The following is a 27,804-nucleotide window of genomic DNA, read 5'->3' as shown; positions in this document are numbered from 1 at the left end:
CGGAGATTTACATCCTTACATAATACCCCCTTGACTCTGTCCGGCATCTCCAGAGTTCAAGTCAATATCAGCATCAGACTGGCCATACATACCTGTGTCCCCATAGAAAATGAGTCTGATGTGGAGGTCAGACGCCCCCTTTATCCCTCACTGATCAGACTGTCAACAGACTCTTAATCCCCCTCTTCCCCCTGCTGGACCTCGGGGATCACAGGGTCACTCAGGGCCAGCAGCTGGTGAGGATGGGGGTTACACTCTGCTGTCACCCCGACATCTGCTCATCCGTACCCCACAATAACATACCCACACAGCGCCGTATGGCACAGCCCAAAACTCCCAGCAGCCCCGTTCACATTGTCCTGTCTGGAGGAATGTGTCATCTGTCGTCCTCATTGAACCTATTGGCCAAATTCTCCATGAGGCCAAGTGCATGTAGTAGTAAAGGACTGTGAGAATGCATGTTAAGTGTGTAAAACGCCTGCCTTTAGTTACTTATATGTAAGTGTGTGGTACAATATAGCATGTATGTAATTTACAGGTGGGTGTACGGTACCAGACACCTGGCTGGATTTGTAATCACGAAGATGTTTTCATCTAAAGGCCTCAGCATAAATTCTTGAAATTAGTTTCTAAGACAAATCTAGATAGTTATGCTAGTATGAATTTATGTCTGAAACACTGAAATATTTATGGATGCGGCGAGATGGGAATACCAGTAGCAGATATTTTTTATGTCTGGATTTGTTGATGACAATATACTGATACTTAAACATTAAATTGTGACTGTGTTTACGTTGATTAGCATTATGGAGAAATAACATTATTTCTATAGGGTTACTAATGCAGTAAAGTGAATAAAATGCAGAGATTTTAGCACAATAACTCAGTGCTGCTTAAACGTTCTGCTCTTCCAGACCCGAATGTTTTAAGCAATTATCCACAGATACCGATATGATTCCAATACTGTTGTGCATCCCTAGAAATTACGTTTAAAAGGTCATTTTTATGGCATTTACGCCTAACAAGTAGTTTTAGCATCCCAGGTTGCTCCTCAGGGAATGTCAAGATTGTAAAGAGAATAAAGTTGCATTATGGCAAAGGGGGATTACTTTAAAGAATCTAAAATCGAAGATTTAGAAGGTGATTTGTTCCACACTTTTTTGGCCTCTGAATAATTCCTTGTGAGTTACTTCACAGATTTGTTTTTCTAAAAGGTGAACTTATGAGAAAACTCATGTTTGAGTAAATGTCTGTGAAGGAAAAAGTGTAGTGTGCAAAATGTGAGGTATTGTCTAGAGAAGCCAGCTGCTTGGTATTCTGCTGCTCCTGTTCTGCTGCATGGAGTTGTCCCGTTAGCAGGGGCGCAGGGTATTGTCCCACAACTCTCTGGGACAAAAGCAGTTCTGTGAGGCCCAGTGAAAGGCACCCTCCACCCCTCCTCCCTCCCCCCACAGCGGACCGGCCCGGCCCGGCCCTGCCCCGCTCTGCCACTGCCTGACAACCTGTCGGCATGGAAACCACGGGAACCCGGGCACCACACTGTAGGACCTTTCAGCAAAGAGGGAGAGGGGGAGAGAGAGAGAGAGAGAGAGCGAAGGAAACAGAGGAAGCAGAAAGGAACCTTCGAAAGAGGAGGAAAAAAACACCATCACGCAGACAGAGAACGAGGAAAAGGAATTGGAAGTTTTCAGAGTTGAAAAAAAAAGAATCTGGAAAAGAGGTGGAGGGCGAAGGGGGAGAAGGAGCGTGCGAGTGAAAGAGAGGAAGTCTTCACATCGCAGACAAAACCATGAATAGCAGGGGCTGAATCGGTGTGTGAAATGCAGTAGCGCTGCGAGAAAAGAGACGCTGTCCCACAGACTGTTGTGGATGAGCGCACGTCTGAGTCACACAGAGGGAAGCCACTGTAACCCATCAAAAGTTTGGGGACAGAGCTAAACTTTTTAATCCTTTAAGAACAACACTAAAATCTCTGCAGTTTGATTACTCTGAAAGATTTGTTTACTGATGTTAATTCGATTTGTCTGATGTGTATTCGGTTTGTCTCAAACTACCTTTTTGAACAAACAGAATTATTTGTTATTAAACAAAACAATAAAAAGTGCTTACCATGCTCTTAAGGAGTTCACTCATCCACTCAAACATAGTGCATCCAATAATAAAGTAAGCCTTGTGCATATTTTATATGGTGATACAAAACATAAACACAAAACTCTTGATCTACGTGCTGAAAGTGATAAAAAATTATTTTGCTTTTGCCAGTGAGGACATGCCTGTGGTACTTCTGGTGGCAGATTTGAACTGGCTTTCTTTTTTGGGGGCCAGGTACCGGGCTTGTTGGGTTCATCTGGTTAATAAATGGCCTAGTTTTAAAAACTGCAAAACTAAAGACTTGTAATTGGTAAAACTGTAAATCTCTGACTTTTATTGATTCAATTGCGATTGTTAGGAAATTATTTATGTTACCTTAAACAGTCTCAGATTTCTCCACAATTGAATTTGATTTAATTGTTTTTGGGATTTTTTTGTTGCATTTGAAACCACCTGAGAATTTTGTTTTAGGCCAAAACATAAGTAAATGCTTTATATGAAATATTATTGTAATAGATTATAGTCTCTTCTTCTAGCAGTTGAATCTCTACTTTGAGATACACTTTTACAACCTTAGTACTTGACCAATAAAGTGATTCGGATTTTGATTCTGTGTCTGTCTCTAGGCTTTGAGGGCAGACTCTGTGAGAGCAACATTGATAATTGCCAGCCTGACCCATGCCACCATGGCACCTGCGTGGACGGCATCGCCAGCTACACATGTAACTGTGTGCCCGGCTACACAGGTTACCGCTGCGAGAACCAGCTCAACGAGTGCCACAGCAACCCCTGCCAGAATGGGGGCAAGTGCGTGGACCTGGTCAACAAATACATCTGCCAGTGCCAGCATGGCACATCAGGTGAGAGACTTGCTCCGACTTGTGTAGCCAAAGTGACAGTTCAGTAAAAATCAAACAGTTTTGACTGATTTGCTACATTTGAGATAAGGAGGAAACTAACCAATATACTACCAAATATAAATTACCAAATAAAAGTAGTCCCATTTACAGTATTAATTACTGTTTTTTTTTTGTTTTTTTTTTTGTTTTTTTTAAACAGGCACCAACTGTGAAATCAACTATGACGATTGTGCCAGCAATCCATGTGAATATGGCATCTGCAAGGATGGCATTAACCGTTACGACTGCGTGTGCAAACCCGGCTTCACTGGTGAGATTTTTTCTGCCTCTCGGTTCTCTGTGGGAGCTGTGGCCTTGTTCAGGAAACTAGGCAGGATCAGGTTTCATCTTTTACTTACAATGACATGACCTGAAGATACATGATCTTGGATCAGCTCTCTGAGATGTCTGAGAAATGTAGTATAGTTATCATTAACAGTAGTGTGGGAAAAGAACACCAGTGAATTCTTGTTCGTTCCTTCATCAGTAAAACTCTGTGATCTCTGTCTCACTCTCAGGCCCTCAGTGTAACGTGGAGCTGGATGAGTGTTCATCGAACCCTTGCCGAAACGGAGGCACCTGCGTGGACGAGGAGAACGGCTTCCGCTGCCTGTGTCCCGCTGGATTTCACGAGCCTTACTGCTACTCGCATGTGGACGAGTGCAGCAGCAGCCCGTGTGTGCATGGAGCCTGCAGAGAGGACCCCAACGGGTACCACACTATAGCTTTTTTGCTTGAACATGGGTGTTGAACTACAGCACCTTTACCTTTAAACCCTGGCAGGCTTAAAAATCAGTTGACGAAAGGAATCAGGTGAAAAGGGTGCAGTCCTTAAGCACTGGGGTTTGACACCTTTCCTGTTAAGTAATAGCTTGACCAAAAGTGATCACCTGGTTTTCAAGCAATGAAATTCAGCAGCCACTATTTAGTATTATATAAATTACATCATGCTAACTCATGGCTTGCTGTCACTTATTCTTAGCATTTTCAGTCAAACTATTTTTAGACAATGTAAAAAGTGAATGGAGTGTGCAACCATGGCTGGCTTTCAGTTTTAGCATTTTTAGCAGGCTGCTTCTTTTGTACTATCGATATACGAAGAGTGCATGCGGTGCGTGAATGTGACAGTGAGTGACTCTGGATTGTATTGCACAGGTACCGCTGTGATTGTGAGCCAGGCTGGATGGGCAAGAACTGTGACCTTGACCGCAATGACTGTCTGCCCAACCCCTGCCAAAACGCTGGCACCTGCATCGACCAGCTCAACGGCTTCACCTGCAAGTGTCGACAAGGCTTCAGAGGTGGGTGTGGGATCCTATTCATCCAGCTAATTCCCTTAACTCATAATACATGACAAAGCTGACAGTCCTGACGTATATTAGCCTAAAAAGTATTAGTTAAAGATAATTATAAGTATTAAAAGTTTTATTCATAAGGCTCAGGCACTTTCTAGGAAAATGAGTCTTAAGACATGTTTGAGTTCAAAGACAGCCTGTTTTCTGAATACAAAAAGTCCCTACAGATCCCATGCGAATCCTATTTGTAGTACTTGAGGGATTGAAACATCTCCGTCTCACAAGAATTGGGCCATGTCGCCCCCTACAGGGTGATTCTATGGTCTGCTCATCTTGTGTTACCCAATGCAGTATGTGCCACTCCTTCTTGTTCTCACCAACATATCATTTCTATCTCTTCCTCTTTCCCTCTTTCTCAATTCCTCAGGTAACCTATGCCAGTTGAACATCAATGAGTGTGCTTCCAGCCCCTGTCTGAATCAGGGCACTTGTTTGGACAGAGTGGCCAGTTTTACCTGTCTGTGTGAGCCGCCCTACAGTGGGCCCACCTGCGCTGAGGTGCTCACACCCTGCTCACCCAATCCCTGCGCCAACCACGCCATCTGCACGCACACGCCCGACTACCTTGGTTACCAGTGCAACTGCCAGCCAGGATGGAAGGGTGAGTGGCCCCATCATGCTAGTGCAGAGTTCCACAAGTTAATGCACTTGAATGTTTTTTGGTCATGCCTGCAGCATCTGTTCAGAAATAATTCATTATTTTTTATTTGATTACACTTATTTATATGAAAGTAAGCAAGCAAACAAGTAGGATCACGTAGGCTTCTGCTAGTTTGGTGTGAACACCCTTTTGCTAGTTAGTTATCATTACCTATTGTTGGGAGTGCTATATAAACCTGCAGCATGCCTTTAGGCCAGCCACAGTGGAGCTTTTTTATGGGTATCAGACAAAACTCCTTCACAATGTAGGCTTATAAACTTTGTGAATGTTTCATACAAATATCTGAAAATGCCTTGCAAATATTCATGACAGTTATTTGTTAAATGACTGACCATGCGTTGCTGTCTACACAGGCCAGCTGTGTAATATTGACGTAAACGAGTGCACATCTAACCCATGTAAGAACCGTGGCACCTGCACCAATATGTTGGGCGGCTATGTGTGCTCATGCCGTGCCGGATACACTGGACCCAACTGCGAAACCGACATCAATGACTGTATCCCGAGTGAGTAAAATCAGCTTCTGCAAGTTTTTCTTGCACAGTTTAGTGTCTTTCCTGTTCTGCCACACTCAGAAAATGATTGCCAAGCTCTTTAGTAAGCCTTACTGCAAGTTTACTGCTGGTCAACCTGTACAAAATGAAGCCAAAAACGGGCGTTTTCACACTTGTCCCAAATACTTGAGTCTGTAACCAGGGCTGATTCTGTGTTCGTTTGGGGGAGAGGCTCATTATCACTGGTTTGCTTTCTGTTACAAAAAAAACCAATCGCATGGCCCCACATGCAGCGCCGAGAGTGAATAACTTCCACATGTTCCACATGAGTTTACTGGAAGCAAACCCCAGACAACCGATTTTAGGAGGAGCAGAGATTGGTTCTCTGGACTGTTCCGGGGCTAGAAAACAGCTTTCACACTTGACCAAAACTACCAAACTCACAGAGCAAGCGGACCTGGGTCCAGAAAAAACTCTACTGTGAAAACGCCTGAAGTCCTAACAATCAGTGCATTTGTGGCTGTGTCCTCCAGTCTTTGACTGCTATTCCTCTGTCTGCCTGCAGACCCGTGTCTGAGTGGAGGCACGTGCACAGATGGCATTGACACCTTTTACTGCACCTGTCTGCCCGGCTTCACGGGCCCACGCTGTGCCATCGAGGTGAACGAGTGCCAGAGCGCCCCCTGCAAGAACGGGGGCACCTGCACCGACTACGTCAACAGTTACACCTGCACCTGCAAGCCAGGTTTCACCGGCCTGCACTGCGAGACCAACATACCTGACTGTACTGAGAGGTGAGAGAGCAAGTCTCTGAATGCATTAGTAAATCTTTAAAGTAAAAACATCCTAGTGAATAAGAATATCCTCATATATGGGAAATGGTTAGAAAGGTTCACATGTAAGATTTCTATTAATCCATTCATTATGAAAAGTTCCTACAGTGCAATTTCAAATGAGAAGAGGAGTGAAGTGTGGTCAGAAATAGTGCTAACTACTGCTGTATGTGTTCTGCAGCTCATGCTTTAATGGCGGTACCTGCCTGGATAAGATCAATGGCTTTTCCTGCATGTGCCGCTCAGGCTTTACCGGAGACCACTGTCAGTATGAGGTGAACAAGTGCAACTCACAGCCTTGCCTCAACGGAGGATTGTGTCAGGATGGCTTGGAGTCGTTCCACTGCTCCTGCCCAAAGGGCTACACTGGCAGCCGCTGCCAGGTACACACCCCAGCCTTCACTAATGCGAAGTAGATTGAGAATAATTACATAGGATTCATTGGCTGATGTTTCCATAGCTTTTAATTTTGTGTCCAGTGACACTTTCCTAAAATGTCTATCAAACTCATAAAAGTGTTTTAAAAGTCATTGAGCATATATATAATTCATAAATACACATAGCATGATTGTCACACAACTTCACACAACCACAACTAAGTGTCTGTATTGCTGGGAAGATGCCTGTGGACTGGTGCAGACGCCCAAATCCATGTCAGAACGGTGGACGCTGCAGGCCTAAAGACGGCTCCTGCGACTGCGTGGGCGGCTGGTCTGGACGCTACTGTGACATTCCGGGGGTCTCCTGCGAGATGGCTGCCATTCAGAGACGTATGTGTGACCTCATTGGACATCTACCCATGCTTGAAGTGTTCTATTCTAACTTTGGTCCTGGAGCACCAGTATTCTAGTGTCTTTCAGTATTTTTTTTCACTGAGCCACTCAGAAGGGTCTTGTTAAGTAGCTTATTAGTTGAATGAGGTTCAGTCCAGTGCTAAATCAATTAGTGTTCATTTGTGCTTAGTATTTAGAGTCCAAAGAACTACAGATTAGTGTAAATTAGGGTTTTGTTTCGCTGATGTGACTTTGTTTGTGCTTCTCCAGGTATTCAGATAGATGAGCTTTGTCATCACGGCGGTCACTGTGTGAACACTGGGAACACACACTATTGCAAGTGTCCAGTTGATTATACAGGCAGCTACTGTGAAAGTCAGGTGGACCACTGTGAGGACAAACCCTGCCTCAATGGCGCCACCTGCAGAGGCTACGTAGGAGGATACACGTGTGATGTGAGTGACAGCACAAAATCTGTTCTATAATTAAATACTGCAGTGAACAGGATCAAAGATTATTAAAATATTCCATCATTCTGCATCATAGATGAAAATGGCTGTAATCTATTAAACTAAGTCCACCTGTCTACTCATTCGCTCCTTTGCCCCGTGTTCTCTCAGTGTATGCCAGGGTTTGAAGGACAGAACTGCGAGAGGGAGATAAACGAGTGCCGCTCTCATCCCTGTCAGAACGGAGGCACCTGCATTGATCTAGTGGGCCGCTACATCTGCTCCTGCCCTCCTGGAACACTGGGTAGGTCTAAGAATAATCAGAATCTTTTTCATTTTTGCAGTTATAAGTTTAATTTCTATTGATGCATGTGACAACATAAAATTCAATAATAAAAGACAATACATAATGAGTGGAAGAGTTACATTATTAACATTAAAAATGTGTATAGTTGTAGTGGATTCTTGGAAAACACTGGAAGAGAGGGTGGCAGGTCTATGTGGAGGAAGCAGTAGCAGCCAGCGAAATGTAATGTTAATGTAAAACAATGTCTTCCCAGGGGTTCTGTGTGAGATAAACGAAGACGACTGTGCCACTCCTACAAGGCCTCATGGCATGCCCAAATGTCAGAATAACGGAACCTGTGTGGACCGGGTAGGAGGCTATCGCTGTAACTGTCCTCCAGGCTTCACGGGCGAACGCTGTGAGGGAGATATAAATGAGTGTCACTCCAACCCCTGCAACCCGGCCAACAGCCTGGACTGCATCCAGCTGCCTAATGACTACCTGTGTGTCTGCAAGCCGGGCTTTACAGGTACTTTACAAGAGCATTCTGAGTAGTTTTGGGTTAGGTATGGAAGTGTGTATCAGCGAGTGTGGGTGTGGGAGGGTGTAGGTGGGTGTGCACCCACAGGCTCTAATCACTTTGATTGTGTGTGGATGTCCAGGTCGAGGCTGTCAGAACAGGTTTGGTGTGTGCGAGTCACAGCCTTGTAAGAATGGTGGAGCATGCTCAGGGTCCAGCAGCTCACCACTGGGATACATTTGCACATGTCAGCTGGTGAGTAACCTTATTTATCCTTCCTCTTCTTGTTCATAGTCTACATAGTGTCCCCACAATCAGCAAAAACAAGTCAAACATTGACAGGGCTGGGCAGCCCAAAAAAATCCAATCACAACATATGTTTTGTTTTACTATTTATTATTAGGCTTATTCTGGTATTATTAATAGGCTTTTACTGGTGATTTTTTTTATGTTCAAGATACAACATGAAATAAATAATTATAAATACAATATATAAATTAAACTCTGTATTTTGAAGCATTATTTCACCACTGGGAATAGCTAGATAACTGCTAATCATCTCACTAGTTTGTGCTGTGAGTAAAGGCACACATTGCCACCTAATGTACAGTAGAAGCCACAAATCTCAAGCATTTGCTTCAAAAATGCCTCTGATGTAGACATTGTCTTCAATAATGATCTTTTACTAAATTATTGAGGATAATTTAATCATTTGATAAACAAATTATAATCATAATTCAGTAATTTTATTGCACAGATCAAGTCATACTTCCTCAGTCATTCACCACAATCTTTCTTTTTCTCAGGGCTATACAGGGGCTAACTGTGAGCGCAGCATGTCATGCAGAGAGTTGTCCTGCTACAATGGTGGCACCTGCACTGTGACATCTCATGGCGCACGTTGCTCCTGCCAGCAGGGCTTCGCTGGACCGCAGTGTCAGCACCGCAGCAACCAGAGCTGTTCGTCCAAGCCCTGCCGCAATGGCGGCGTTTGCACCGAGGAGGCTATCTTCCCTTTCTTCAGCTGCCATTGCATAGGAGGCTGGAAAGGTAAGCGCTGTGAACAGGAGCCCCGCATGCCAGAGCTGACGTTGCCCTCATGCCCTATTGCTGACTGCCACGGCAAGGCCAATGATGGTGTCTGCGATAAGGAGTGCAACACCTTCCCCTGCCACTGGGATGGGGGAGACTGCTCGCTGGCTGTGGACCCTTGGGCACGCTGTGCTGACCCACGCTGCTGGCGCGTCTTCAACAACAGCCAGTGCGACGAGTCGTGCAATAACGCAGACTGCCTGTATGACAACTTCGACTGTAAGAGCAAGGAGAAGGTCTGCAAGTAAGTGTGAACTTTTTTTTTTTCTTTTTCATTGCCTATTGTCTGATTGCTTATGCTTATTTTGCATCTAGAATTATGCTTATTTAAGAGTTATGCTTGCATGGCTTATGCTTATTTTGCCTGAAGTCCAGCATAGTCCACCAAAGCTTTGCATTTTATGGTTTTATATACCAGAATTAGTCATAATTATTTTTTTCACCAATAATAGGATCATCAGGGGTGTTTTAGATTAGTATTACACTAATACATACCCTATATTTCAGAAAGGACTAAGGAGAATGAAAAAGTTAACAACTTCAATTAATATAACTTTAAAAAATCTTGAAAGGTTAGCATGTCAAAAATTCTATTTGTCCATTCATCCTTTTTGAATGAAGGAAAAAAAAGTAAAAATCTTAGATTGCCTTTCCAGGACATTAAACATCTTTTTCGTTCTTTTTCTCTCTCAACCTCTCTCACCCCAGTCCCATCTATGAGACATACTGCATGGACCACTATGCAGATGGGCGCTGCGATCAGGGCTGTAATAATGAGGAGTGTGGCTGGGATGGTCTGGACTGTGCGAAGGCGGTTCCTGAGGACCTTGCAGATGGGGTACTGGTCATCGTGGTTCTGCTGCCTCCAGAGGAGCTGCTGCGGACAGGCACTGCCTTCCTGCAGAAACTTAGCGGCATCCTGCGCACGTCCCTGCGCTTCCGACTCGACCACAACGGAGAGGCCATGATCCGGCCCTACACTCGCCGCGAAGCACGCCTCAAACGAGAACTCATGCCCCAACAGGAGGTCATCGGGTGAGCAGTCAGAAATACATATACAGAACCATACAAATTTTCATATTAACATTCGAAAGTGGAGTAGGAATTATTTTATGGTCATCTAATACTTTGACTAATGGCATTTTTTTGTGCAGGTCAATCGTGTACCTGGAGATCGATAACCGCCTCTGCTCCCAAGATTCGGATAATTGTTTCCCCACAGCAGACAGTGCTGCTGAATACCTTGGTGCACTGTCTGCTCAGGAGATGCTGCGCTTCCCTTACCCACTCAAAGAGGTCCGCGGTAAGTACATTTGCATTCCGCACTTCGCTCACTGAGGTAGAGGGCTATCAGTGTCTTAACAAAGCCAAAGACAAAACAATGCATTCAATAAAAACGGGCAAAGAATGTTTAGTGTTTGAGCCATCCTTGTATAGAGTTACTGTTGCCATTTTAAACTCCGTTTTACATCCTTAGGTGAGAAAATTCCGAACCCAACTGAAGTGCCTGATTGGGCTAAGCTGCTGCTAGTGGGTGTTGCAGCGCTCTTCTTGATGGTCATCCTGGTAGTGGGCATGCTGATTGCTCGGCGTAAGCGTGAGCACAGCACCCTCTGGTTCCCTGAGGGATTCTTCCTCAAAAAGGAGACCAGCAGCAACAAGAACCGAAGAGAGCCAGTGGGCCAGGACGCTCTGGGCATGAAGTGAGTTATTTCATCCTCACAGTGCACTCAGACCACTAGTCTTAAAATGAATAACTGAAAAACAAGCCTGCAGTTAATTTGTGGGCCGTTGTCTCATTTAATGGTGCCAAATCAGAAGTTTCCTCACATTTTTAAAGAGTTTAATTTAGCATGTGAACAGTCTATGTAGAGTCCATACAGTCCATATATATGAAAGCTGCAAAAACAGCTTGTTTTGAATTCAGACATATATTCACTATTCACCTTCCTGTTTAGCTTCACTCACACAATGCTTATTGAATGGGGCACAACTTACGCAAATATCATAAGTAGACATCCTAAATGGAAAAAATAAAATACAAAAAAAATTTAGGATATGCAAGTTTAAACAGTTGTATTGTCTCATGTGACAACCTGAAAAGAGTTGTATACTTGCTGTATTTAAATCTGTATACTTGCTTTAGTGAACTTATACGCCTTATACGTTTAAGGATTGAATCAAACCACTTTCGTCCCTGTTTGCAGGCACATGCCAAAGACAGTGGAGGAGTCCTTACTTGGAGACCACAGTGACCAGTGGATAGACACAGACTGCCCTGAGGCCAAGAGACTAAAGGTGATTATCTTGTTTTCTTCCTTTGGCTAACAGTTGTTTGCCATTTGCCACAACAATAGAATTAAAATGAGAGTATATCAGAGGATCTAATTATTCTAGTTCTCTGAGAACAGCCAGGTTTTCCAAGCCAGAATAGGTTGAGGTTGAGGAAAAAAGGAGTCAAATCTAATACAAAAATGCATGCAGAAACATCTCAGATGCAAACACATGGAAGACTGACATGACTAACATTGTATATACATTTTTATAGAAGTGTAGTCAACTGTGAAACACTACAGGTGTGCACAATGCATTTTAACAGTAAACTGGGGAGACAGTGGCCTCTGTTGGTGCACTTGAGAGGTTCTAGACACGGCTGTGAAGTATAATAACATTTTTGTGCTTCAGGTGGAGGAGCCCAGTATTCTCTCAGACAGCGAGGACGCTGTGGACAGCAGGCAGTGGACACAGCATCATTTGGCAGCCGCAGACATCCGCATGCCTCCCTCCATGGCCCTCACACCTCCACAGGGCGAGTTTGATGGTGACTGCATGGATGTCAATGTGCGAGGACCAGGTACATGTCATAAAAAACAGCTTATCCATGGACTGTACAATACTAACATATCACTATAGTTGAACACTGAACAGATTAACTGATGGAATTGTGTTGCTGTAGATGGCTTTACTCCGCTGATGCTGGCCTCATTCTGTGGAGGAGGGCTGGAGCCGGAGGTGGCAGAAGACGATGACTCAGAAGAGTCTTCCGCCAACATCATATCAGACCTGATCTACCAGGGGGCATCTCTGGGTGCGCAGACAGACCGGACTGGAGAGACTGCGCTGCACCTGGCTGCCCGCTATGCACGTGCTGATGCTGCAAAGAGGCTGCTGGACGCTGGAGCGGATGCAAACGCACAGGACAACACCGGCCGCACACCACTGCACGCAGCCGTGGCCGCTGATGCCCAGGGAGTCTTCCAGGTACGTCAGCGCACTAATGCAGCTTCCTGTGTGTGGGAGTTATTAGATGAGGTTTATATGTGCACAGGCCGTTAGATCCATTCACTGATGTCTTCATAAGTCCTAAGAAGAAATAGTCTACGTCAGATTCATGACGTGTTCTTAAACTGCAGAATTGTTACCCAAGAACAAATCACTTAAATGAAAACATTGGTGAATACCAGAAAACTGTGTAAATGGATTTTAAGAAGAAATTGCTTTCTAAGAACGGTTGGTAAATGAGGCCCAATGAGTTCTGGAATGCTGTCCTCCCTCCAGATTGCACTGTGGCTTTTCGTTTCATACATATGTCTTAGATTTATGGTGGAACTAACGTGTCTCTTCATCTTCCCCCAGATTTTGATCAGGACAAGGGCAACAGATCTGGATGCACGAATGTACGATGGTTCCACAGCTCTGATCCTGGCAGCCAGGCTGGCTGTGGAGGGCATGGTGGAGGAGCTAATTACATGCCACGCTGATGTCAACGCTGTGGATGAGCTAGGTGAGTGCAGTTAAAATTTATGATCATTTATTTATGCTCTTAGTTATACTTTGATTTCTAAAGCTTTACTTCAAAATTCTGTTTCACTGATTTCAAATGACTTCATCTATTTTTCTGTATTCTGATTACATTTTCTGTCATTAGCAATGGTTTATCTTTATAGTTACCTGTCCATTGTTCTTGTAGAGGTGCAATTGAACTGTAGGAAAAGTTTCTTAAGTAGGTTTCATATGTTACTGTTAGAATGGCTCAGATATGTGATGGTCATGTTGTTTCACCCTCCAGGTAAATCTGCACTGCACTGGGCAGCAGCTGTGAACAATGTTGAAGCAACTGTTGCCCTGCTGAAGAATGGAGCCAATAAAGATATGCAAGACCTTAAGGTATTGCAGTCCTGTGATGGTGGTCTCTTTTACCTTGCCCACACCATTATTATTAGATATCATGGCATTATTCTCAGCACAATTTTGCACCAACTCATGCAGCTTTCTGTTTATTCATCCTTAGGAGGAAACACCACTTTTCCTGGCAGCCAGAGAGGGCAGCTGTGAGGCAGTGAAGGTACTGCTGGCTCACTTTGCGAACCGGGAGATCACAGACCACATGGACCGGCTCCCGCGTGACATCGCCCAGGAGCGCATGCATCACGACATTGTGCAGCTACTGGATGAGTACAACACGGTACGCAGTCCCCAGAGCCACTCCGGAGCCCCAGGACACCACCTGACTGGTGCCCACACGCTTTCACCCCTCATGTGCCCCCCCAGCAGCTTCCTGCCCGGCCTGAAAAATGCTCCACAGGGCAAGAAGAGTCGCCGCCCAGGTGCCAAAGGTCTGGGTGGAGGGCACGCATCCAGCTTGAAAGATTCGGTGAAGGCACGGAACAAGAAGCTGACACTGGACATGCAAAGTGCTCTGCTGGAAAGCTCAGTCACCCTTTCGCCTGTTGACTCGCTGGACTCACCACGTGGGGGTGCTAGCAATGCTGGATATGTCACTAACCCCACCTCCCCAGCTGCCATGCCTTCCCCAGGCCTTTTCCACACCTCCATGTCTGTGCCCAGCACTCCCATGGTTCATACCAGCCTGCTGGATGGCAGCAGTGGTCCGTTTGCAGTGTCTATGGCTGGCCTAAGTGACCTGGCTGATGGTGGCCTTTCCATGCAGAGTCGCCTGTCTATGCAGGGGGCCCAGCCCACACATAGCTACGTTCTGAACCCCGGGCAAATGGCACTGGGTATGGGCTTGGTCAACCCAGTCAGCGTGCCATTCGACTGGCACACCCGTGTACCCCCCTCATCCCAGTGCGGCCCGCCAATGGTGGGCATGGTGCACCCGGCAGGCGGCCAAGGGGCCATGCATCCGCAGACGCCCAGTGCAATGCAGCCTATGCTCATGCACCAGCAGGTGTTCCGCAGCAGTCAGCAGCCCATGCTTCAGCCTACGCCAGTGTCCAGCACACCCTCACTCAGCCCGGTCAAGCTGCCCTCCATGGCCGAACAGCAACAGCAGCAGCAGCAGATCCACAACCATGCCCTCAGCAACCAGCAAAGCTTGGCCAATATGGGTTCCTCAACTCCTCCAACACCACAGCAGCCACAGAATCCTCCAGCCTTCTACCAGCAGCAGCAGCAGCAGAGTCAAGGTCAGCCCCAGCAGCAGCAGCAACAGCAGCAGCAGCCCCAGGCCCCCCCAGCTCCACAGCCTTCACAAAGCCAGGCTGCCCCATCTCAGGCGTCCCAGGCTCCCCCAACCCAGGCCAGCAGCAGCAGCAACAGCGCAGGTTTAGAGGACTACCCCACCCCGCCGTCACAGCACAGCTACACCTCTGCCATGGATGCCACGCCCAAGCATTATCTGCACCTGCCCAACGAGCACCCCTACCTGACCCCCTCTCCCGAATCTCCAGAGGCTTGGTCTAGCCCCTCGCCCCACTGCGTGTCTGACTGGTCCGATTCCACCCCCAGCCCGGCAGTCGCCGGTCCCAACCAGACCCAGATCCCCCACGTCTCAGAGCCCAACGGCAAGATGCAGGTGTTCGCATAAAACAAGCTGAACTTCTGGGACCTGTCGAGAGTAGAGGAGAAAATCTCACTCTAGGGCTCATGTATTTTTTGTGCTTTTAATTACACGTCAGCCCATTTCCAAGATTTTAATTGGATTAAGGATTGACTTGGTGTTCGTTGAGAAGACCCGTCTGCCGGTTTTTGTCCGCAGAAGAAAAGAGTAAAAGGGAAAAAAATTGTGTTGTCTTAAAAAGAAAAGACAATTTAATGAAGTAAGACGTTCTGTCACAGATGGACTTCTTTTTTTATTATTAAAAAAAAAAAAGTATATGAAGAAGAAAGAAACCACGTCTTTCATTTCAAAGACTTGGGGACACTCACCTGAAACTAACAAACTGTTTAAAAAGTAGAATTAAGAGAAAAAGTGAAAATTTTGAAGGAAATTCCTTTCTTTTTATTTATTGTCACGACATGTTCCTCTAAAAACTGCCTTGTGGGGGCGTCCTCTCCGTCTGTCTTCAGTTCTCACAGTCAGATGCATTTGTCTCTTGCCATGCTGCTCCATATCTGTTACGTGAAGCACCTGAGCTTAACAGAAGTTCCCGTGCATGCTGATTGTTACAGAAATAGAGGCTCGTTGCCTTTGTTTGTACCCCCGTGTCGGCTTTATCCGTCATCACACAAGCCAGTGGAACCCACAACTATAGTTACAGACAGAAAGAGTTGGGCGTCTCGCATTTTTTGAGTGATATTATTTATTTAGGCCAGCATTGACAAAAATCGGCTTCCCAAAATGCGTAGGTATGCATGAATTGGCCAAAATTAGTGATATATTGTAATTTGATGAACTAAAGTGAACCGATACATTCCATCGGAGTAATGTGTAATATTGTCAAGGGGCATCTTTGAAGCACTTCTGAGGCCATGCATGTAAGGGTTAACGTGACAGCTGCCATTCCAGAACAGCATCCATGTAGACTGACATTCATTAATGCATTATCGCTAATCGACACTACTGTTTAAGTGCTGATGTAAGTGGTCAGTTTTAGATCCTGAATTAAAACTGCCTGTCAATGACCTCAAAAGGGCCTAGCTTCTGTCACCCCTCACAGTCCTTCAGCTTGTTCAGAGGTCATTTGGCAACACTTAAACTGTCACCCTCTGCCCTTTTGTCTTTTTTTATTAATTGTACGAATTTCTGGTTTTTTTTTTATTGTTTTTATTCTGTATGTTATAACCATGGTTACCTTTGGAACATCGCTATGATGTGCTAAGCTGTGTTTTTATAGGCTGCTGCTTTCTGTCACTCTACTGTGACATCTCTGTCTCTCTCCTGGTGAACAGTCCTGCTCACTGCCCACAAATGGCTGGCTAGTGGCCATCCCGAGCTTCTGGTCTTGTCCATTTCAACACTGCCACAGCCTCTGCTGAAACCTGACCAGAAGAAAGCGTTTTCGGTTGCATTCTGACCCCTGGTCCCGTGGAGCTCGAGGCTTATAACAGTAGGGCCTTGTTTGCCAGACGAAGGAATGTGTCGACCAAACGTACCAATGTGGCTTACAATGAATAAAATATAAGAGCCATCAGTTTGCATAATGCATAGTGCTAATCGGTGGCTCTTTGCTTCCATTCATTATAAGAAACATTAGTATTTTGATTGAACCGTTCCTTTAGGCCTACTCTTTGAATGAAGACCAAGTAAAAGACTAGGCATCATATAAACAAACAAACCCTGGGTGCTCCATCCTGTTGGTTCATTTCTGTACGGTCCAGTCGTATTCAGGCCGCAATTAGTTAGGTGTGAACTCCTGTATGTGTGAAAGGGGTGAATGTCTGGAGAGGTGACTAGCGGGCTGCTAGCGCTCTGTTACTCCTCAGGGAGGTGTTATATAGCATGCAGTGTTGTCTGCATCTCTAGCAGTCCCCACCCAGCCAGCCTGGAGGGATGGTGCCTGGCCTTCGTGGTCAAAGTGGAGCTAACGCTGCCATGTAGCGCTGCCCCCTACTGTCTGCTACAGGTACAGGTCCTTTTCTCTCTTGGAGAAATCCCGTCCCGAGCGCAAAATCCATTTGTTAAAAAGCTTGACCCATGGTGTACTGTGGTAAGGGTTCACAAGATTGTTGGAAACAAGCACCCTTACACTCTGACTCACTGACTGGCTGAACTCAAATACACCTGCCACATATGAAACACCAAGCTGCGCAATAACAAATGGTTTTGGACCTCAGTGTTTTTTTTCTACATAAGGGCTAAAAACAGGCCACCCTCCAGTTCTCTTTCTCAAATCCTCTTTTTTTTACCCATTAGCCTTCAGTCTTCCCGCAGTGCTCTGGACATTTCATAAACCCAACATCTTGTAAATACAATTGTCTTGTTTAGGTCTATTTTGTGTAAGAGAAGTCTTATGTTTCTAAAAAAAATGATTATGTACTAAAAATGAGAAAAAGTGTACTTTCTATTAGCATTATTTTTGAAAGGATGTGACTGATATATATTTTGTCTTGCATTACTAGAACAGCCATAGATATTTTCTGGCTATTAATTCCTATACTTGTTTAAAGTAGTTTAAATCATTGTATATAAACACCTTTTCACATTGTTTCTTTCTACAGACAAAAGTTGTAAAATATGTTACTTCTAATAAAACAGTAGGGAACTACATTTCTCTCCCGTCTCCTTCGCTGTATTCTGTCCAAACACAGCACTGTTTTAACTGGAAAATGAAGACCTTCTGTAATCTTCATGACCAGGGCTTGACTGGGAGCCAAATTCAGCCCTGGATTTTTGTCTAGACCAACCCACTACAACCACAGTGATGACCTTCCCCTACCACGATCCCCAAAAACTGCAACAAGGCCTGCTGTCATAGTTAACCGTTTTGTTTCAAACAATAATAATCACAGAAAATAATTTATATTATCTTACATTAAAATATATCATTTCATGATGAAAATACAGCTTTGAAAGTGAAAATAACTGATCATGCTTTCATTAAGTTTAAGTGATCCTAATGAACTGCTTACTACTGATTCTTCAGTGCTTTTCATGTACAATCTATTGTGAATGGATTTTTCTATTTCCGAACATAGTCTCAATGGGATTTAAATTCAGTCATCCATGTCGTCATAATCTCAAATTCCTCCACCTCAAACCACTTAAATCACTTGACCAGCAGTTGCACTGCTGCAGAATGCGGAGTCATTTTTGTTGTTTTTCTCTTTTAAGTGAAATAAACCCCTTCAAAGAAATTAATAGACTTGCTAAAAATAGTTTAGAAACTTAAATGCATATAAGCCACTGTTTTTGACTGCCAGTGTAAGAAACTGCGCGGTGCTTTGTGGAAGACTGTATATGATAAACAGTAGAATAGACCAGCATCAGATGAAGTATGAAATACATCCTTTATTTAAATGTTATGTTCCAAACTTTCTGGAAACACAAACACGTATGTATGAATGTCTCGCAGTATCTCCCTGTATTTTGCTCCAATTCCTTAAATTTTAAGAAGATGCCAAGTCCGCGCTGAAGAAAAGCATCAACACCTGCCACACTTATACTTTACAGCAGGGATGGTATTTGTTGAAGAATGCGCAGTGTTAGGTTTGTGTCACACATTCTATATAGGTATGTATATTAGGGGTGAAACGATTAATCGACTAAACTCGACGACCAAATTAGTTGACAACCAATTTAGTAGTTAATTAGTTGGTGGCGTCATCACGCACGCATTTTTCTCGCGCTCACTAGGAATGTTTTGACATTACAGCTCACTGGAGAGTTAAGAACAGCGCGACGGCAGCCTCGAGAACAAATTCCTCAAAAGTGTGGGAGCTAAAGGTTGTCAGTGGTGCTATTTGTGAAGCCGACCTTGGCGGACGTGGGACCACATCCTCCATGTTGGAGCATCTGAAGAGTAAACTTGTCGGCTCACTGGGTGAAGAACACTGCTCGGTAAGACATGCCGCGTCCCAAACCGCACACTAGCACACTAAACAGTGTGTAGAAATAGCGCATATACCACTAGACGTGCTCTCATTAGTGTAGTGTGTGATTTGGGACACGGCGATAGTTGTGCTAGCGAGCTATTTAGCTAATGTTAATGGGGTTGTAACAGAGAAGCAAGTAGCTGTTATTCACAGCGACTATGTTTACTTTCCGGATTACGTTTACAGGTTAAACACTGCATTGTCGTCTTAGCGTCGAGGCCACCGGTGCGTTCAAACATAGGAGAGCGACTGCGAACAGTTTTCTGTTCCCCACGAATGTTTGGCTCCACTCGCTAACAGTTTAGCTTAGGTAGCTGGACGAAGGGTCACCGTTGAAATAAAGTGTTTACACGAAATCATTCTAATTTAACTGTTCATAGAGAAGTTTCCCACAAACGTTCGCCACTTTCCCATCCGCCCCATCAGAGCGCGCCTCCTCTGCAGCGGGGAGAATCTGCTCTCAGAGGAGATCAAGCCTCTCACAGGAGCACGGAGAGATGCTGACTTTCCACCGTTGTAAAATTTAGTTGTAACAGAGTTTAGACAGACAGCAGAGCACAGATCAGACTGCACTGTTTAAATTTAACATTTAATTTTTATAATGTTTTTTTATTTACTTAAAGAAAAACTGATGTAGTTTTATTTTATTTTATTGCTGCTACTTTGCACATGCTTGGTTATAAATATAGACAGGAAAAATATATTTAAGTTTTATTTTTTTATCTTGTTTTAACAGGAAAGTTCATTAAAACAGTGAATTCTTGAATGTTATTAATCTTTATTGTCTTTATTGTTGGTTAGCAAATGCATAAAACAACCTCAAGCTAAATTTAAAACCTAACAGGTACATAAAAGTTATTTAGTAATGTAGTGATTCATAATCCGAATAATCGATTATTCGTTTCAGTAATCGACAGATTATTAGACTATCAAATTAGTCATTTGTTGCAGCCCTAATGTATATGTATATATATTAGACGCGATTTGTGTCGCTTATATTTCATTTATTCAATTGGCAAAATGCAATTTTTTGTCTATAAAATAAAGAGAGGTCTTGATTCTTGATCATAAGGCATCATCAAATTTTCTACACTGTAGAAAAAACTTGTTTTTTAACTTAAAGTGGTTAGTTACTGGGCTGCTTTACATTTGTGAGTTTATTACAGTTTTTATATAGTATGTTGACAGAATAAGACTTATGTTATTTTAATAAGTTCTAATGTTTCTTCCACCTCTCTGACAGCTGCCAGGCCTGTGGACAGTATTCATATGTAGTTAGACCAGCTTCCTCAGAAATTCTAAGTCCATGAATCCTGCTCATGCTACTGAAGATTCTCTCACTCTTTAGATTTCCCCATCCTCTTCTGCAGCATCCGCATGACGGCCAGACTGGCATTGAACACGCGGCCGTGCTGAAAGATCATCTTGTAGAAGGCATCTATAGGCAGACGGCCTGTGGGGTCCGCATGCTTCATGGCCGTCATAGGAGTGTACAGACGGTTGGTCTGGTGACGGAATGGAGGGTTCTTCGCTACAATCAGCTGGTGGGTTTGCTGCAACAGATTAAAGAGGTTTTGTTTTTATTCAATGAATTAGATATTAACATACATTTGACATGTATGGAATCAAAAATTGTCACTTTTACATTCGTCATCTCCACTTTTAACATATCGAAATATATGTCATTAAATGTTCAATATAGTTAGCACACATATTTTAAAACACCACATATACTGCAAATATATGTACATATAATTTTCTTCCATATAGGTTTTCTTATACTATTCAATTCACCACCTACTGAGGGCCCTTCCTCACCTCTGCAACCTCCTCTGGCGTCTGGCCCAGTGAAGAGAACACCTTTCTGGAGTAGGGCAGGTAAATCTCGTGGAAGATTCTGGCCGTTTCTTCATCTGTGCTTGACAGGTCCATGTTTTGCATCTCCTCATAAACCTTCCTCTCAAACTCGGTCACCACTGGACCCGGCTCCACCAAGGTCATCCTGTAGACAGTGGGACAAGTTTAATAGGAAATGCTTTCCAAAATAAACCCAAATGTGAAATAATGATATGAATGAACTCATCAATTATAGAAAAAACAAAGATGGACTTCATGCAACTGCAAGGCCACCTCAGACTGAGAGAGGCTTGCACAGCACCTAGCTGTTAATTCAACTACTTCAGCTACTCCTGCTCTGAGGAAAAAGTTCAACTAGTATCCACTGTAACTCACTTAATGTTAAACTTCATAGCTTGCACAGCAAGGCTCTCACAAAAGCCCTCTACTGCGAATTTTGAAGCAGCGTAGACATCATTGAAGAGCAGCCCTGCAAGCAACAAACATCAGCTCATGCAGTGGTGGAGCATCCTCTAAACTACTGTTATATATGATAAATGATGTCTCTTTATGACGTGGGTGGCAAGTTACAATCCTGGAAATCACAGAACTGCTGTTTCCATGTTCGTAAGCTAAAGCTAATGAGTTGAACTGGCTTTACTAGAGCAGGGAAAACATTAAATTGTGCAGTGCTGTGAATCTTCAAGCAAAAAATTTAATTAACTACTATTAAAATAACTTGATTTCCCTCTTAGACCAAATGTAACTGATAAGCCAAGACATGTTTGGTCTACAGCCTTTGCACTGCAGCTATGAGGCTGACCACTAACAAGTAATGGAAGATTGCATGCATGCTCATTTTTTGGCCAAAATAAAATTCTCACTCTGTTTTCGAATGTCAAGAAGTACTAAATTCAGATGTCCAGTGCTTGTTTGATCATTGATCTAGCATTGTGTTGCAGAGGTAAGCTGGTTTGTGCCAGAGGAGCAGCATCTAGCTCCAATCTTCCTGCAGCTACTTAAAATAGGCTTTAATCACTGTGATGGTTTTACTGAAACATAGTGTTGTGCCCTTGAATTGGGGTAATAAAATATGTAATACTCAAGCATAGAGTTTCATCTTTCCTGTTTTATCAAAGCACTCAAGAGAGCGTCCCCTTCTGGATGTTTACAGACCAATCAACTTCCTTTAGTACACTTCAAGCTCCAGTACGGAAGAGCAGATGAACTTGGGCTTTCTTGTAGGACAAATAACACTATTGTATATAGTATATATATCCTCATACATTTTTATAAAAATATATGCAAACTCTTTGGCCAAGTATGAGCTATAAAGCATTCAGTCGCACATAAATTCTTCTGGTATAAACTGACTGACTACAAATTAACTGATGAAGATGATTATGATGACGAACTCAATCAAACACAGTTACACTCCTTTAAAAAAGATAAAGAGAAAGTAAAACTTGGTGTATTCACATGTACAGTGTGTTTACGGTATTTTGAAAAATAATTTTGCTTGATGATACGACTCTGGACCTGCATGTTATGACATCACATATGCACAACACTGGTGGTTCTGAACGGTCAACCACCAGTCCTGAAAATCTAAAGGAAACACTGTGCTGTTTTTAGCTATTTTTATGTATTACAGAAACCACACAAGCAAGTCTATGTGAAACTGGCTCGGCTGACTACACCTGGGGGAAAAGGAAAATCGCACATTTGATTTCTCACTGAACTACTGCTTTCCGGATTGCAGTTCCCCTGCTGGTCTGCATACAACAGGGGCGTCACGATACACATATTATTATCACTTTTTTTATTCGGGGGTTACAAGACAATAAATGCTGTAAATTGAATATATTTATATTTCATGTTATTATGCGTGATCAAAAAAACCTTTACAACCACTGGAAGTGGAAACAACTGGTTTGGATGGTTGATCAGCCAAACTGTTTGAAATGGTCAGGTGTCTTAGTACAGTAATGATGGGCAAAGAGAGGCAGACCAAACAGTGACAGCATGCCAACACTGCTGAACGTGAAGATCAAATGCCTGTACTAGTATCTCAAATATGCTGATTCACTTGTGAAAATATCAGCCAAATATATCAGCGAGAGGAAACACATTCACAACACGTTATTTTATGTCTTATAAGAAAATGACTTGTGCCAGTTGTCCTTTCAACAAGCACTGCTGTCTTTTAGAGACAACAGTGGAAATGACAAAAAAGTTTTAAGAATTACTCAAAAATCAATTAACACAAAAATAAATGATGTTAGCATTTCTTTTCTAATTCTGTATCAATAATGTATCGTATCGTTATGGAAAAATGACAGTACGCACCATAACGTGAAATTTGTGTATCATTACACCCCTAATAAACAATATGTGACGGTGTTCTGTGTGTACCCTGAACACCCATGACACTGCTCATCACCACGATGTGGCCACTCTGGCGCCTCTTCATGTCCGGCAGCACCTCCTTCACCAGCCGCACCAGCCCGAAGAAATTAGTGTTGAAGAGGTCCTGCATGTCCTTCACGCTCTGGCACTCCAACGGTCCAATCATGCCCATGCCTGCATTATTCACTGCACATGGGACAGGGGTGAGCTTCCCAAAAGCATAGCAAAATATATATAAAACAGTACAGTGAGAACCACTTTGAACACTTTCTTCACTAATGAAGGTGAATTCCACACTACAGAGCAATATAGACATTTTATTTAATGTCCCAAACAACCAGTGAACCTACACGTGTGTTTTCAATTTGTAATGGTAATTATGGTAAAACAGTGGTAAAAAATATGTTTTCCCTCATCCTGTATTAAGTAATGTATCTGAAAACTATTGTAAAACAATATCTCGGGCATATTCTGCAGCATATCCATAATAATTTTATGAACTAACTTTGTTATGTCTTGCTTTAAGGGGATTTAAATGCTTCGGACATCTGGTTCCTATCAGCACCACTGTGAACAATTCAGATGGTAAGTTTGTTTAAAACAGAGCATTTCACATCAAACCACTCTGAAAGACTTTGTTTACACCTTAATGATTGTATTATGTCAAACTTTTGAAAAAAATGTGGAATTCCCCTTTAATTACACAATAAATACCATAGATATACTGTTTTTTCTTTCTGCAAAACCAGACTTCATGCACAATAATAACTTTTCATAAAATGCAAATTATAATAAAAATATCTCATCTTACACTTGCTTATATTATGAATCCTAGCATTCTTTAAAATATGGCCTATTTATTCAGGTCTTCAGACTGAAAAGAATACTATAGAATCATCAAGAACCCTGTGAGTGTGGCAGTGACAGTGCTATACTGTCTGCTTCGTGGTTAGCACTGAAATAATCTATTTATGCTCTTTTGTTAAAACACAGATGAAATGTTTGGAAAAAAATACAAAAACATCTCTTACTCACCCAGAACATCGACCCGCCGCTCTGGCAGGCTGTTCACACACTCTCTGATGGAGTTTTCACAGCAGGCGTCCAGCTGCCGGATCTCCATGGTCCTGTTCAGTGTCTCTCCAGCTGCTCTCTCCAAAGCCCCCCGCTTCTCCACGTCCCGCATGGTGGCCACCACTGACTCAAACACACAACAGATGAGTGTAGTTGATTTATACAGCTGAGCACAACATTTAATACATCTATTTTAAATATTTATTATTTATTTATTATGATATTTATTATAATAGAGCATTTTAAACGTAATGCAATAGTGCTGGATGATATATCGTCTATCTTGTGACATTGCTTTTCAATTTTAGTGATATTTTTAGTAATATATTTAATAGATATTGAGCATCACACCCATGACATAATGTTCATAACTTTGTAGTATTTAATTGTATTTTGTGCTCTTGTAGTATCTAGAACTTGACAGTTAACCCCCTAACAAGCCATGGGTGAGCCGGCAGGCCCGAAGGTTTATTGCACACTTCTATAACCTAAGAATAGCTCCTTTAGTTTTATACTGAAGTCCCTGTAGTTACTGAATAATAAGCCTTTGTATGAAATAAACCTGGATTGTTAAGGGGTTAACTACAATGTATGTTATTTATTATGTACTGAATAAGCAGTAAGTTTTTATTCCTTCTCCATACTCTGTAAGGTTCCTTGGTGCAATTTTGCATGAAAAAATGAATTTAAAACAAGCTATAACAGGTTTATAAGACATTCTTCTAGGATAGAGTAGCAGCACTCAGAAAGCATGTTTCACTTGCTTCACTGATGCAAACCACAACCGATACTGTGATATACTTGGAAAATATCACAGTATTGAATTATCACCCAGCACTAATAAGCAGACAGACTGACTGATTCTGTTAAACATCAGCATTTTTCTAACCTTTGAACCTCTTCAGTTCATCCTTGGCGAGTCGTACCGCTATCGCCAAACCGATTCCAGAGGAGCACCCCGTCACTAAAACTCTTTGTGTTCCCATAATGCCGTGGGCTTCAGTCAGAAACAATTTCCAGTCTAGGACCACAATAAGGTGACAATGCAATGTTACAGCTTCCTGTCTTCGTGTGAGCAGTGACAAAGGCCCTCTTTCACCCTCCAGCTCCAACTCAGATTAACTCCTAATCTGGTTTACGCTCCTCGGATTGTGTTTGAAGTCGTTGCCCCAGGTCTACAACATAAACTCTGCGGCAGACACCATCTGACCTAGTTCTCCTCTGCATGTGCTTAAATACTGCCTCATTACTTTGTTCCTCAATGAGTAACACAAGGTGGAAAAGAGCCAACATGTTCATTTAGACACGGACCAAAAACCCAACTAATGTAAAAGTACTGTTACTTCAATTACACAACTAAAAGTAAAGGTAGCTGCCAAAAAACAAATCAAGCTAAACAACTTCTTAAAGGGGAATTCCACCAATTTTTCTAAATTTCTTCATAATTTAATGGTTAAGATGTAAACATAGTCATTCAGAGTGGTTTGATAAAATGGTGAAATGCACAGTTCTAGAAAATTTTGAGAGTCAGAATTGTTCACACTGGTGTTGATAGGAACCAGACTTCTGAAGTGTTTAATACCTTTAAACGCTCCCTCACAGAAAGCCATTTCAAGAAATGGTTACGAATACACTGCTTGATGTCTGAGACACTGTTTCACCATAGTTTTGGAATAAGGTGTTCGCCTTTTTTTAATCCATTCATGGCAGAGAGGCACATGCAGAACAATATCAGACAAAACAGTCCCCAACGATTTTTTTATTTTCAGATTTACTGCTATTTTACCAATATTAAAGCTTCATGTAAAACCTCATTTGGTGAATGTAAGCAGGTAAGTTTCTCTACAATAAACCATTTCACATCAAACCTTTTTGAATAACTGTTTATATCTCAAAGACAGAATTATTCAGGAATTTTGAAAAATCTGTTACTTCTCCCTTAAGTCCTGAGTTATCTATAGTACTGCAGGAAAAGTACATCCAGCATCCATAAGCATACTGAAGTTTATTAGGTAGAATTCTTTTCTTTTTGGTATTTTATTTTTCTCTTTTTGGTCTAAAATAAAATGCTGAAGCTCCAATGTGAGCCTTTTAACAGTAGTTTAGGTGCTGTCAACCACAGAATAGAATGAAATAAATTCCAAAAAGATAATTACTAAATTTGAATAATAAGTTAAAGGTATTATTATTTGAAAATAACCAGAAAAGTACAAATGAATCAAGTTCAAGTACATGTTGGCTTTAACTGAGTACCTGTTGTCACTACCCACTGCTGTTTTTACATTACACAGACCAAAGAAGACAAAAAACAGACTAAGGAAGAAATAGAGATTAATAATATTAATATTAGAGATAATATTCAGCTCTATACTTACATTGATTTTACATCTGACAATAAACATCCAGCTCACTTTGAAATTACAAATAAGGTCTTATTTTGTTGGCAAGAGGACAGAAAATCAATAAAAACAATTCAAGATTATGTTAATCATTTTTTTCCTCAGTAATAAGCAACAAAATGAACCACCATCAAAATGTTTGCGTTTTCAGCTCAGACACTTTATGAAAAGATCTCTAAGTTGACACTTGTTTTCAATGACTGTAGAAGCAAAAATCTACAATTAGAGTAAACCTCTGATCAAAAATTCATAAAGATATCAAAACTCTGTTAGCATTGACAAGTAATAGCGTATCTTAGCAGGCCTGGGTCTCCTGAAAATAACAACATATGGCATGTAAGACTGTCTCATGTTAATACTTCATTACTGTAATTGTAACTTAATTGACCAAAACAATTACACCATATTATCTTAGCGTTGTATGTATTAAACCTGTTAACAGCTCGTACTCACTGACCACTACTGCCCGCTGGAGAAAGCTGTGGTTCCTGCTGAAAGCAGCTCTCGATGGCTGTAAAGTAATAAACGCGTTCCTGCTAACCGACTTCTTTTCCCAGCGCATTTTGTTTCTCGTGTATCACGTTACTGCCCTCCGTCAACAGGTCAGCAGGACACTGGTCACAAACCTGTAGATCGCGCAGTGCCTCAAAGCACTGTGGGAATTGCAGTTTTTAAGAACTCTCGCGCGCCGCAGCAATCAAAGGATTTCGAGGGTGTACGTTAAAAATGATATATGAAAGCGGGATCACACTCATTCAGTCTCTTAAAGTGAGAATGAAGCCTTTTAGGCCATTTAGCAGTCTATCAAATAAGCCTTTTTTGACGAAGCTGAAATTGGCTTTTTTGAGTTTTCCCG

General features: G+C 42.5%; 2 protein-coding genes across 4 annotated transcripts in view; one reads left to right on the top strand and one right to left on the bottom strand.

Moving 5' to 3' along the window:
• notch3 (notch receptor 3) overlaps positions 1 to 15,617 on the top strand; it is a 41,049-nt gene extending 25,432 nt beyond the window's left edge. The window contains exons 11-33 of the mRNA XM_036567509.1: positions 2,718 to 2,951; positions 3,151 to 3,261; positions 3,509 to 3,701; positions 4,146 to 4,291; positions 4,713 to 4,946; positions 5,360 to 5,512; positions 6,066 to 6,294; positions 6,515 to 6,716; positions 6,953 to 7,103; positions 7,377 to 7,561; positions 7,727 to 7,859; positions 8,116 to 8,370; positions 8,504 to 8,616; positions 9,168 to 9,697; positions 10,162 to 10,488; positions 10,608 to 10,756; positions 10,931 to 11,156; positions 11,661 to 11,751; positions 12,139 to 12,307; positions 12,410 to 12,714; positions 13,090 to 13,237; positions 13,523 to 13,620; positions 13,745 to 15,617. Of these exons, the coding sequence (XP_036423402.1) occupies positions 2,718 to 2,951; positions 3,151 to 3,261; positions 3,509 to 3,701; positions 4,146 to 4,291; positions 4,713 to 4,946; positions 5,360 to 5,512; positions 6,066 to 6,294; positions 6,515 to 6,716; positions 6,953 to 7,103; positions 7,377 to 7,561; positions 7,727 to 7,859; positions 8,116 to 8,370; positions 8,504 to 8,616; positions 9,168 to 9,697; positions 10,162 to 10,488; positions 10,608 to 10,756; positions 10,931 to 11,156; positions 11,661 to 11,751; positions 12,139 to 12,307; positions 12,410 to 12,714; positions 13,090 to 13,237; positions 13,523 to 13,620; positions 13,745 to 15,283 (5,921 nt within the window). The 3' untranslated portion in view covers positions 15,284 to 15,617. The remainder of the gene's footprint in view (positions 1 to 2,717; positions 2,952 to 3,150; positions 3,262 to 3,508; positions 3,702 to 4,145; positions 4,292 to 4,712; positions 4,947 to 5,359; positions 5,513 to 6,065; positions 6,295 to 6,514; positions 6,717 to 6,952; positions 7,104 to 7,376; positions 7,562 to 7,726; positions 7,860 to 8,115; positions 8,371 to 8,503; positions 8,617 to 9,167; positions 9,698 to 10,161; positions 10,489 to 10,607; positions 10,757 to 10,930; positions 11,157 to 11,660; positions 11,752 to 12,138; positions 12,308 to 12,409; positions 12,715 to 13,089; positions 13,238 to 13,522; positions 13,621 to 13,744) is intronic.
• A 4,388-nt stretch (positions 15,618 to 20,005) lies between these two features.
• Positions 20,006 to 27,547, bottom strand: LOC118806137 (retinol dehydrogenase 8). Of its 3 annotated transcripts, none has more exons than XM_036567506.1 (7): positions 27,402 to 27,547; positions 25,439 to 25,570; positions 24,511 to 24,672; positions 23,482 to 23,661; positions 21,463 to 21,556; positions 21,049 to 21,232; positions 20,006 to 20,783 (listed from the first exon to the last, which is right to left on the bottom strand). In XM_036567506.1, exons 1-7 carry the CDS (start codon positions 27,508 to 27,510, stop codon positions 20,568 to 20,570), a joined length of 1,077 nt encoding a protein of 358 aa, XP_036423399.1. In that variant the 5' UTR covers positions 27,511 to 27,547; the 3' UTR covers positions 20,006 to 20,567. The 3 variants fall into 3 exon arrangements, with proteins under 3 accessions (XP_036423399.1, XP_036423400.1, XP_036423401.1); XM_036567507.1 differs by having other exon boundaries at positions 27,406 to 27,534; XM_036567508.1 differs by having other exon boundaries at positions 27,398 to 27,502.
• Between the last annotated feature and the right edge of the window lie 257 nt (positions 27,548 to 27,804).

This window comes from Colossoma macropomum, unplaced genomic scaffold (assembly GCF_904425465.1).
Source record: "Colossoma macropomum unplaced genomic scaffold, Colossoma_macropomum, whole genome shotgun sequence".
Taxonomy (NCBI): Eukaryota; Metazoa; Chordata; class Actinopteri; order Characiformes; family Serrasalmidae; genus Colossoma; species Colossoma macropomum.
This window is presented reverse-complemented; position numbering and strand designations above follow the sequence as displayed.

What these genes read in the sequence shown, in the direction of transcription:
- LOC118806137 (XM_036567506.1), bottom strand. Translation starts at nt 27,510, where the DNA reads ATGCGCTGGGAAAAGAAGTCGGTTAGCAGGAACGCGTTTATTACTTTA. An exon ending in CAGTGTCATGGGTGTTCAGG is followed by an intron (nt 21,557 to 23,481) that starts GTACACACAGAA and finishes TGTTGCTTGCAG; the next exon opens with GGCTGCTCTTCAATGATGTC. An exon ending in CGCCAGAGGAGGTTGCAGAG is followed by an intron (nt 20,784 to 21,048) that starts GTGAGGAAGGGC and finishes AATCTGTTGCAG; the next exon opens with CAAACCCACCAGCTGATTGT.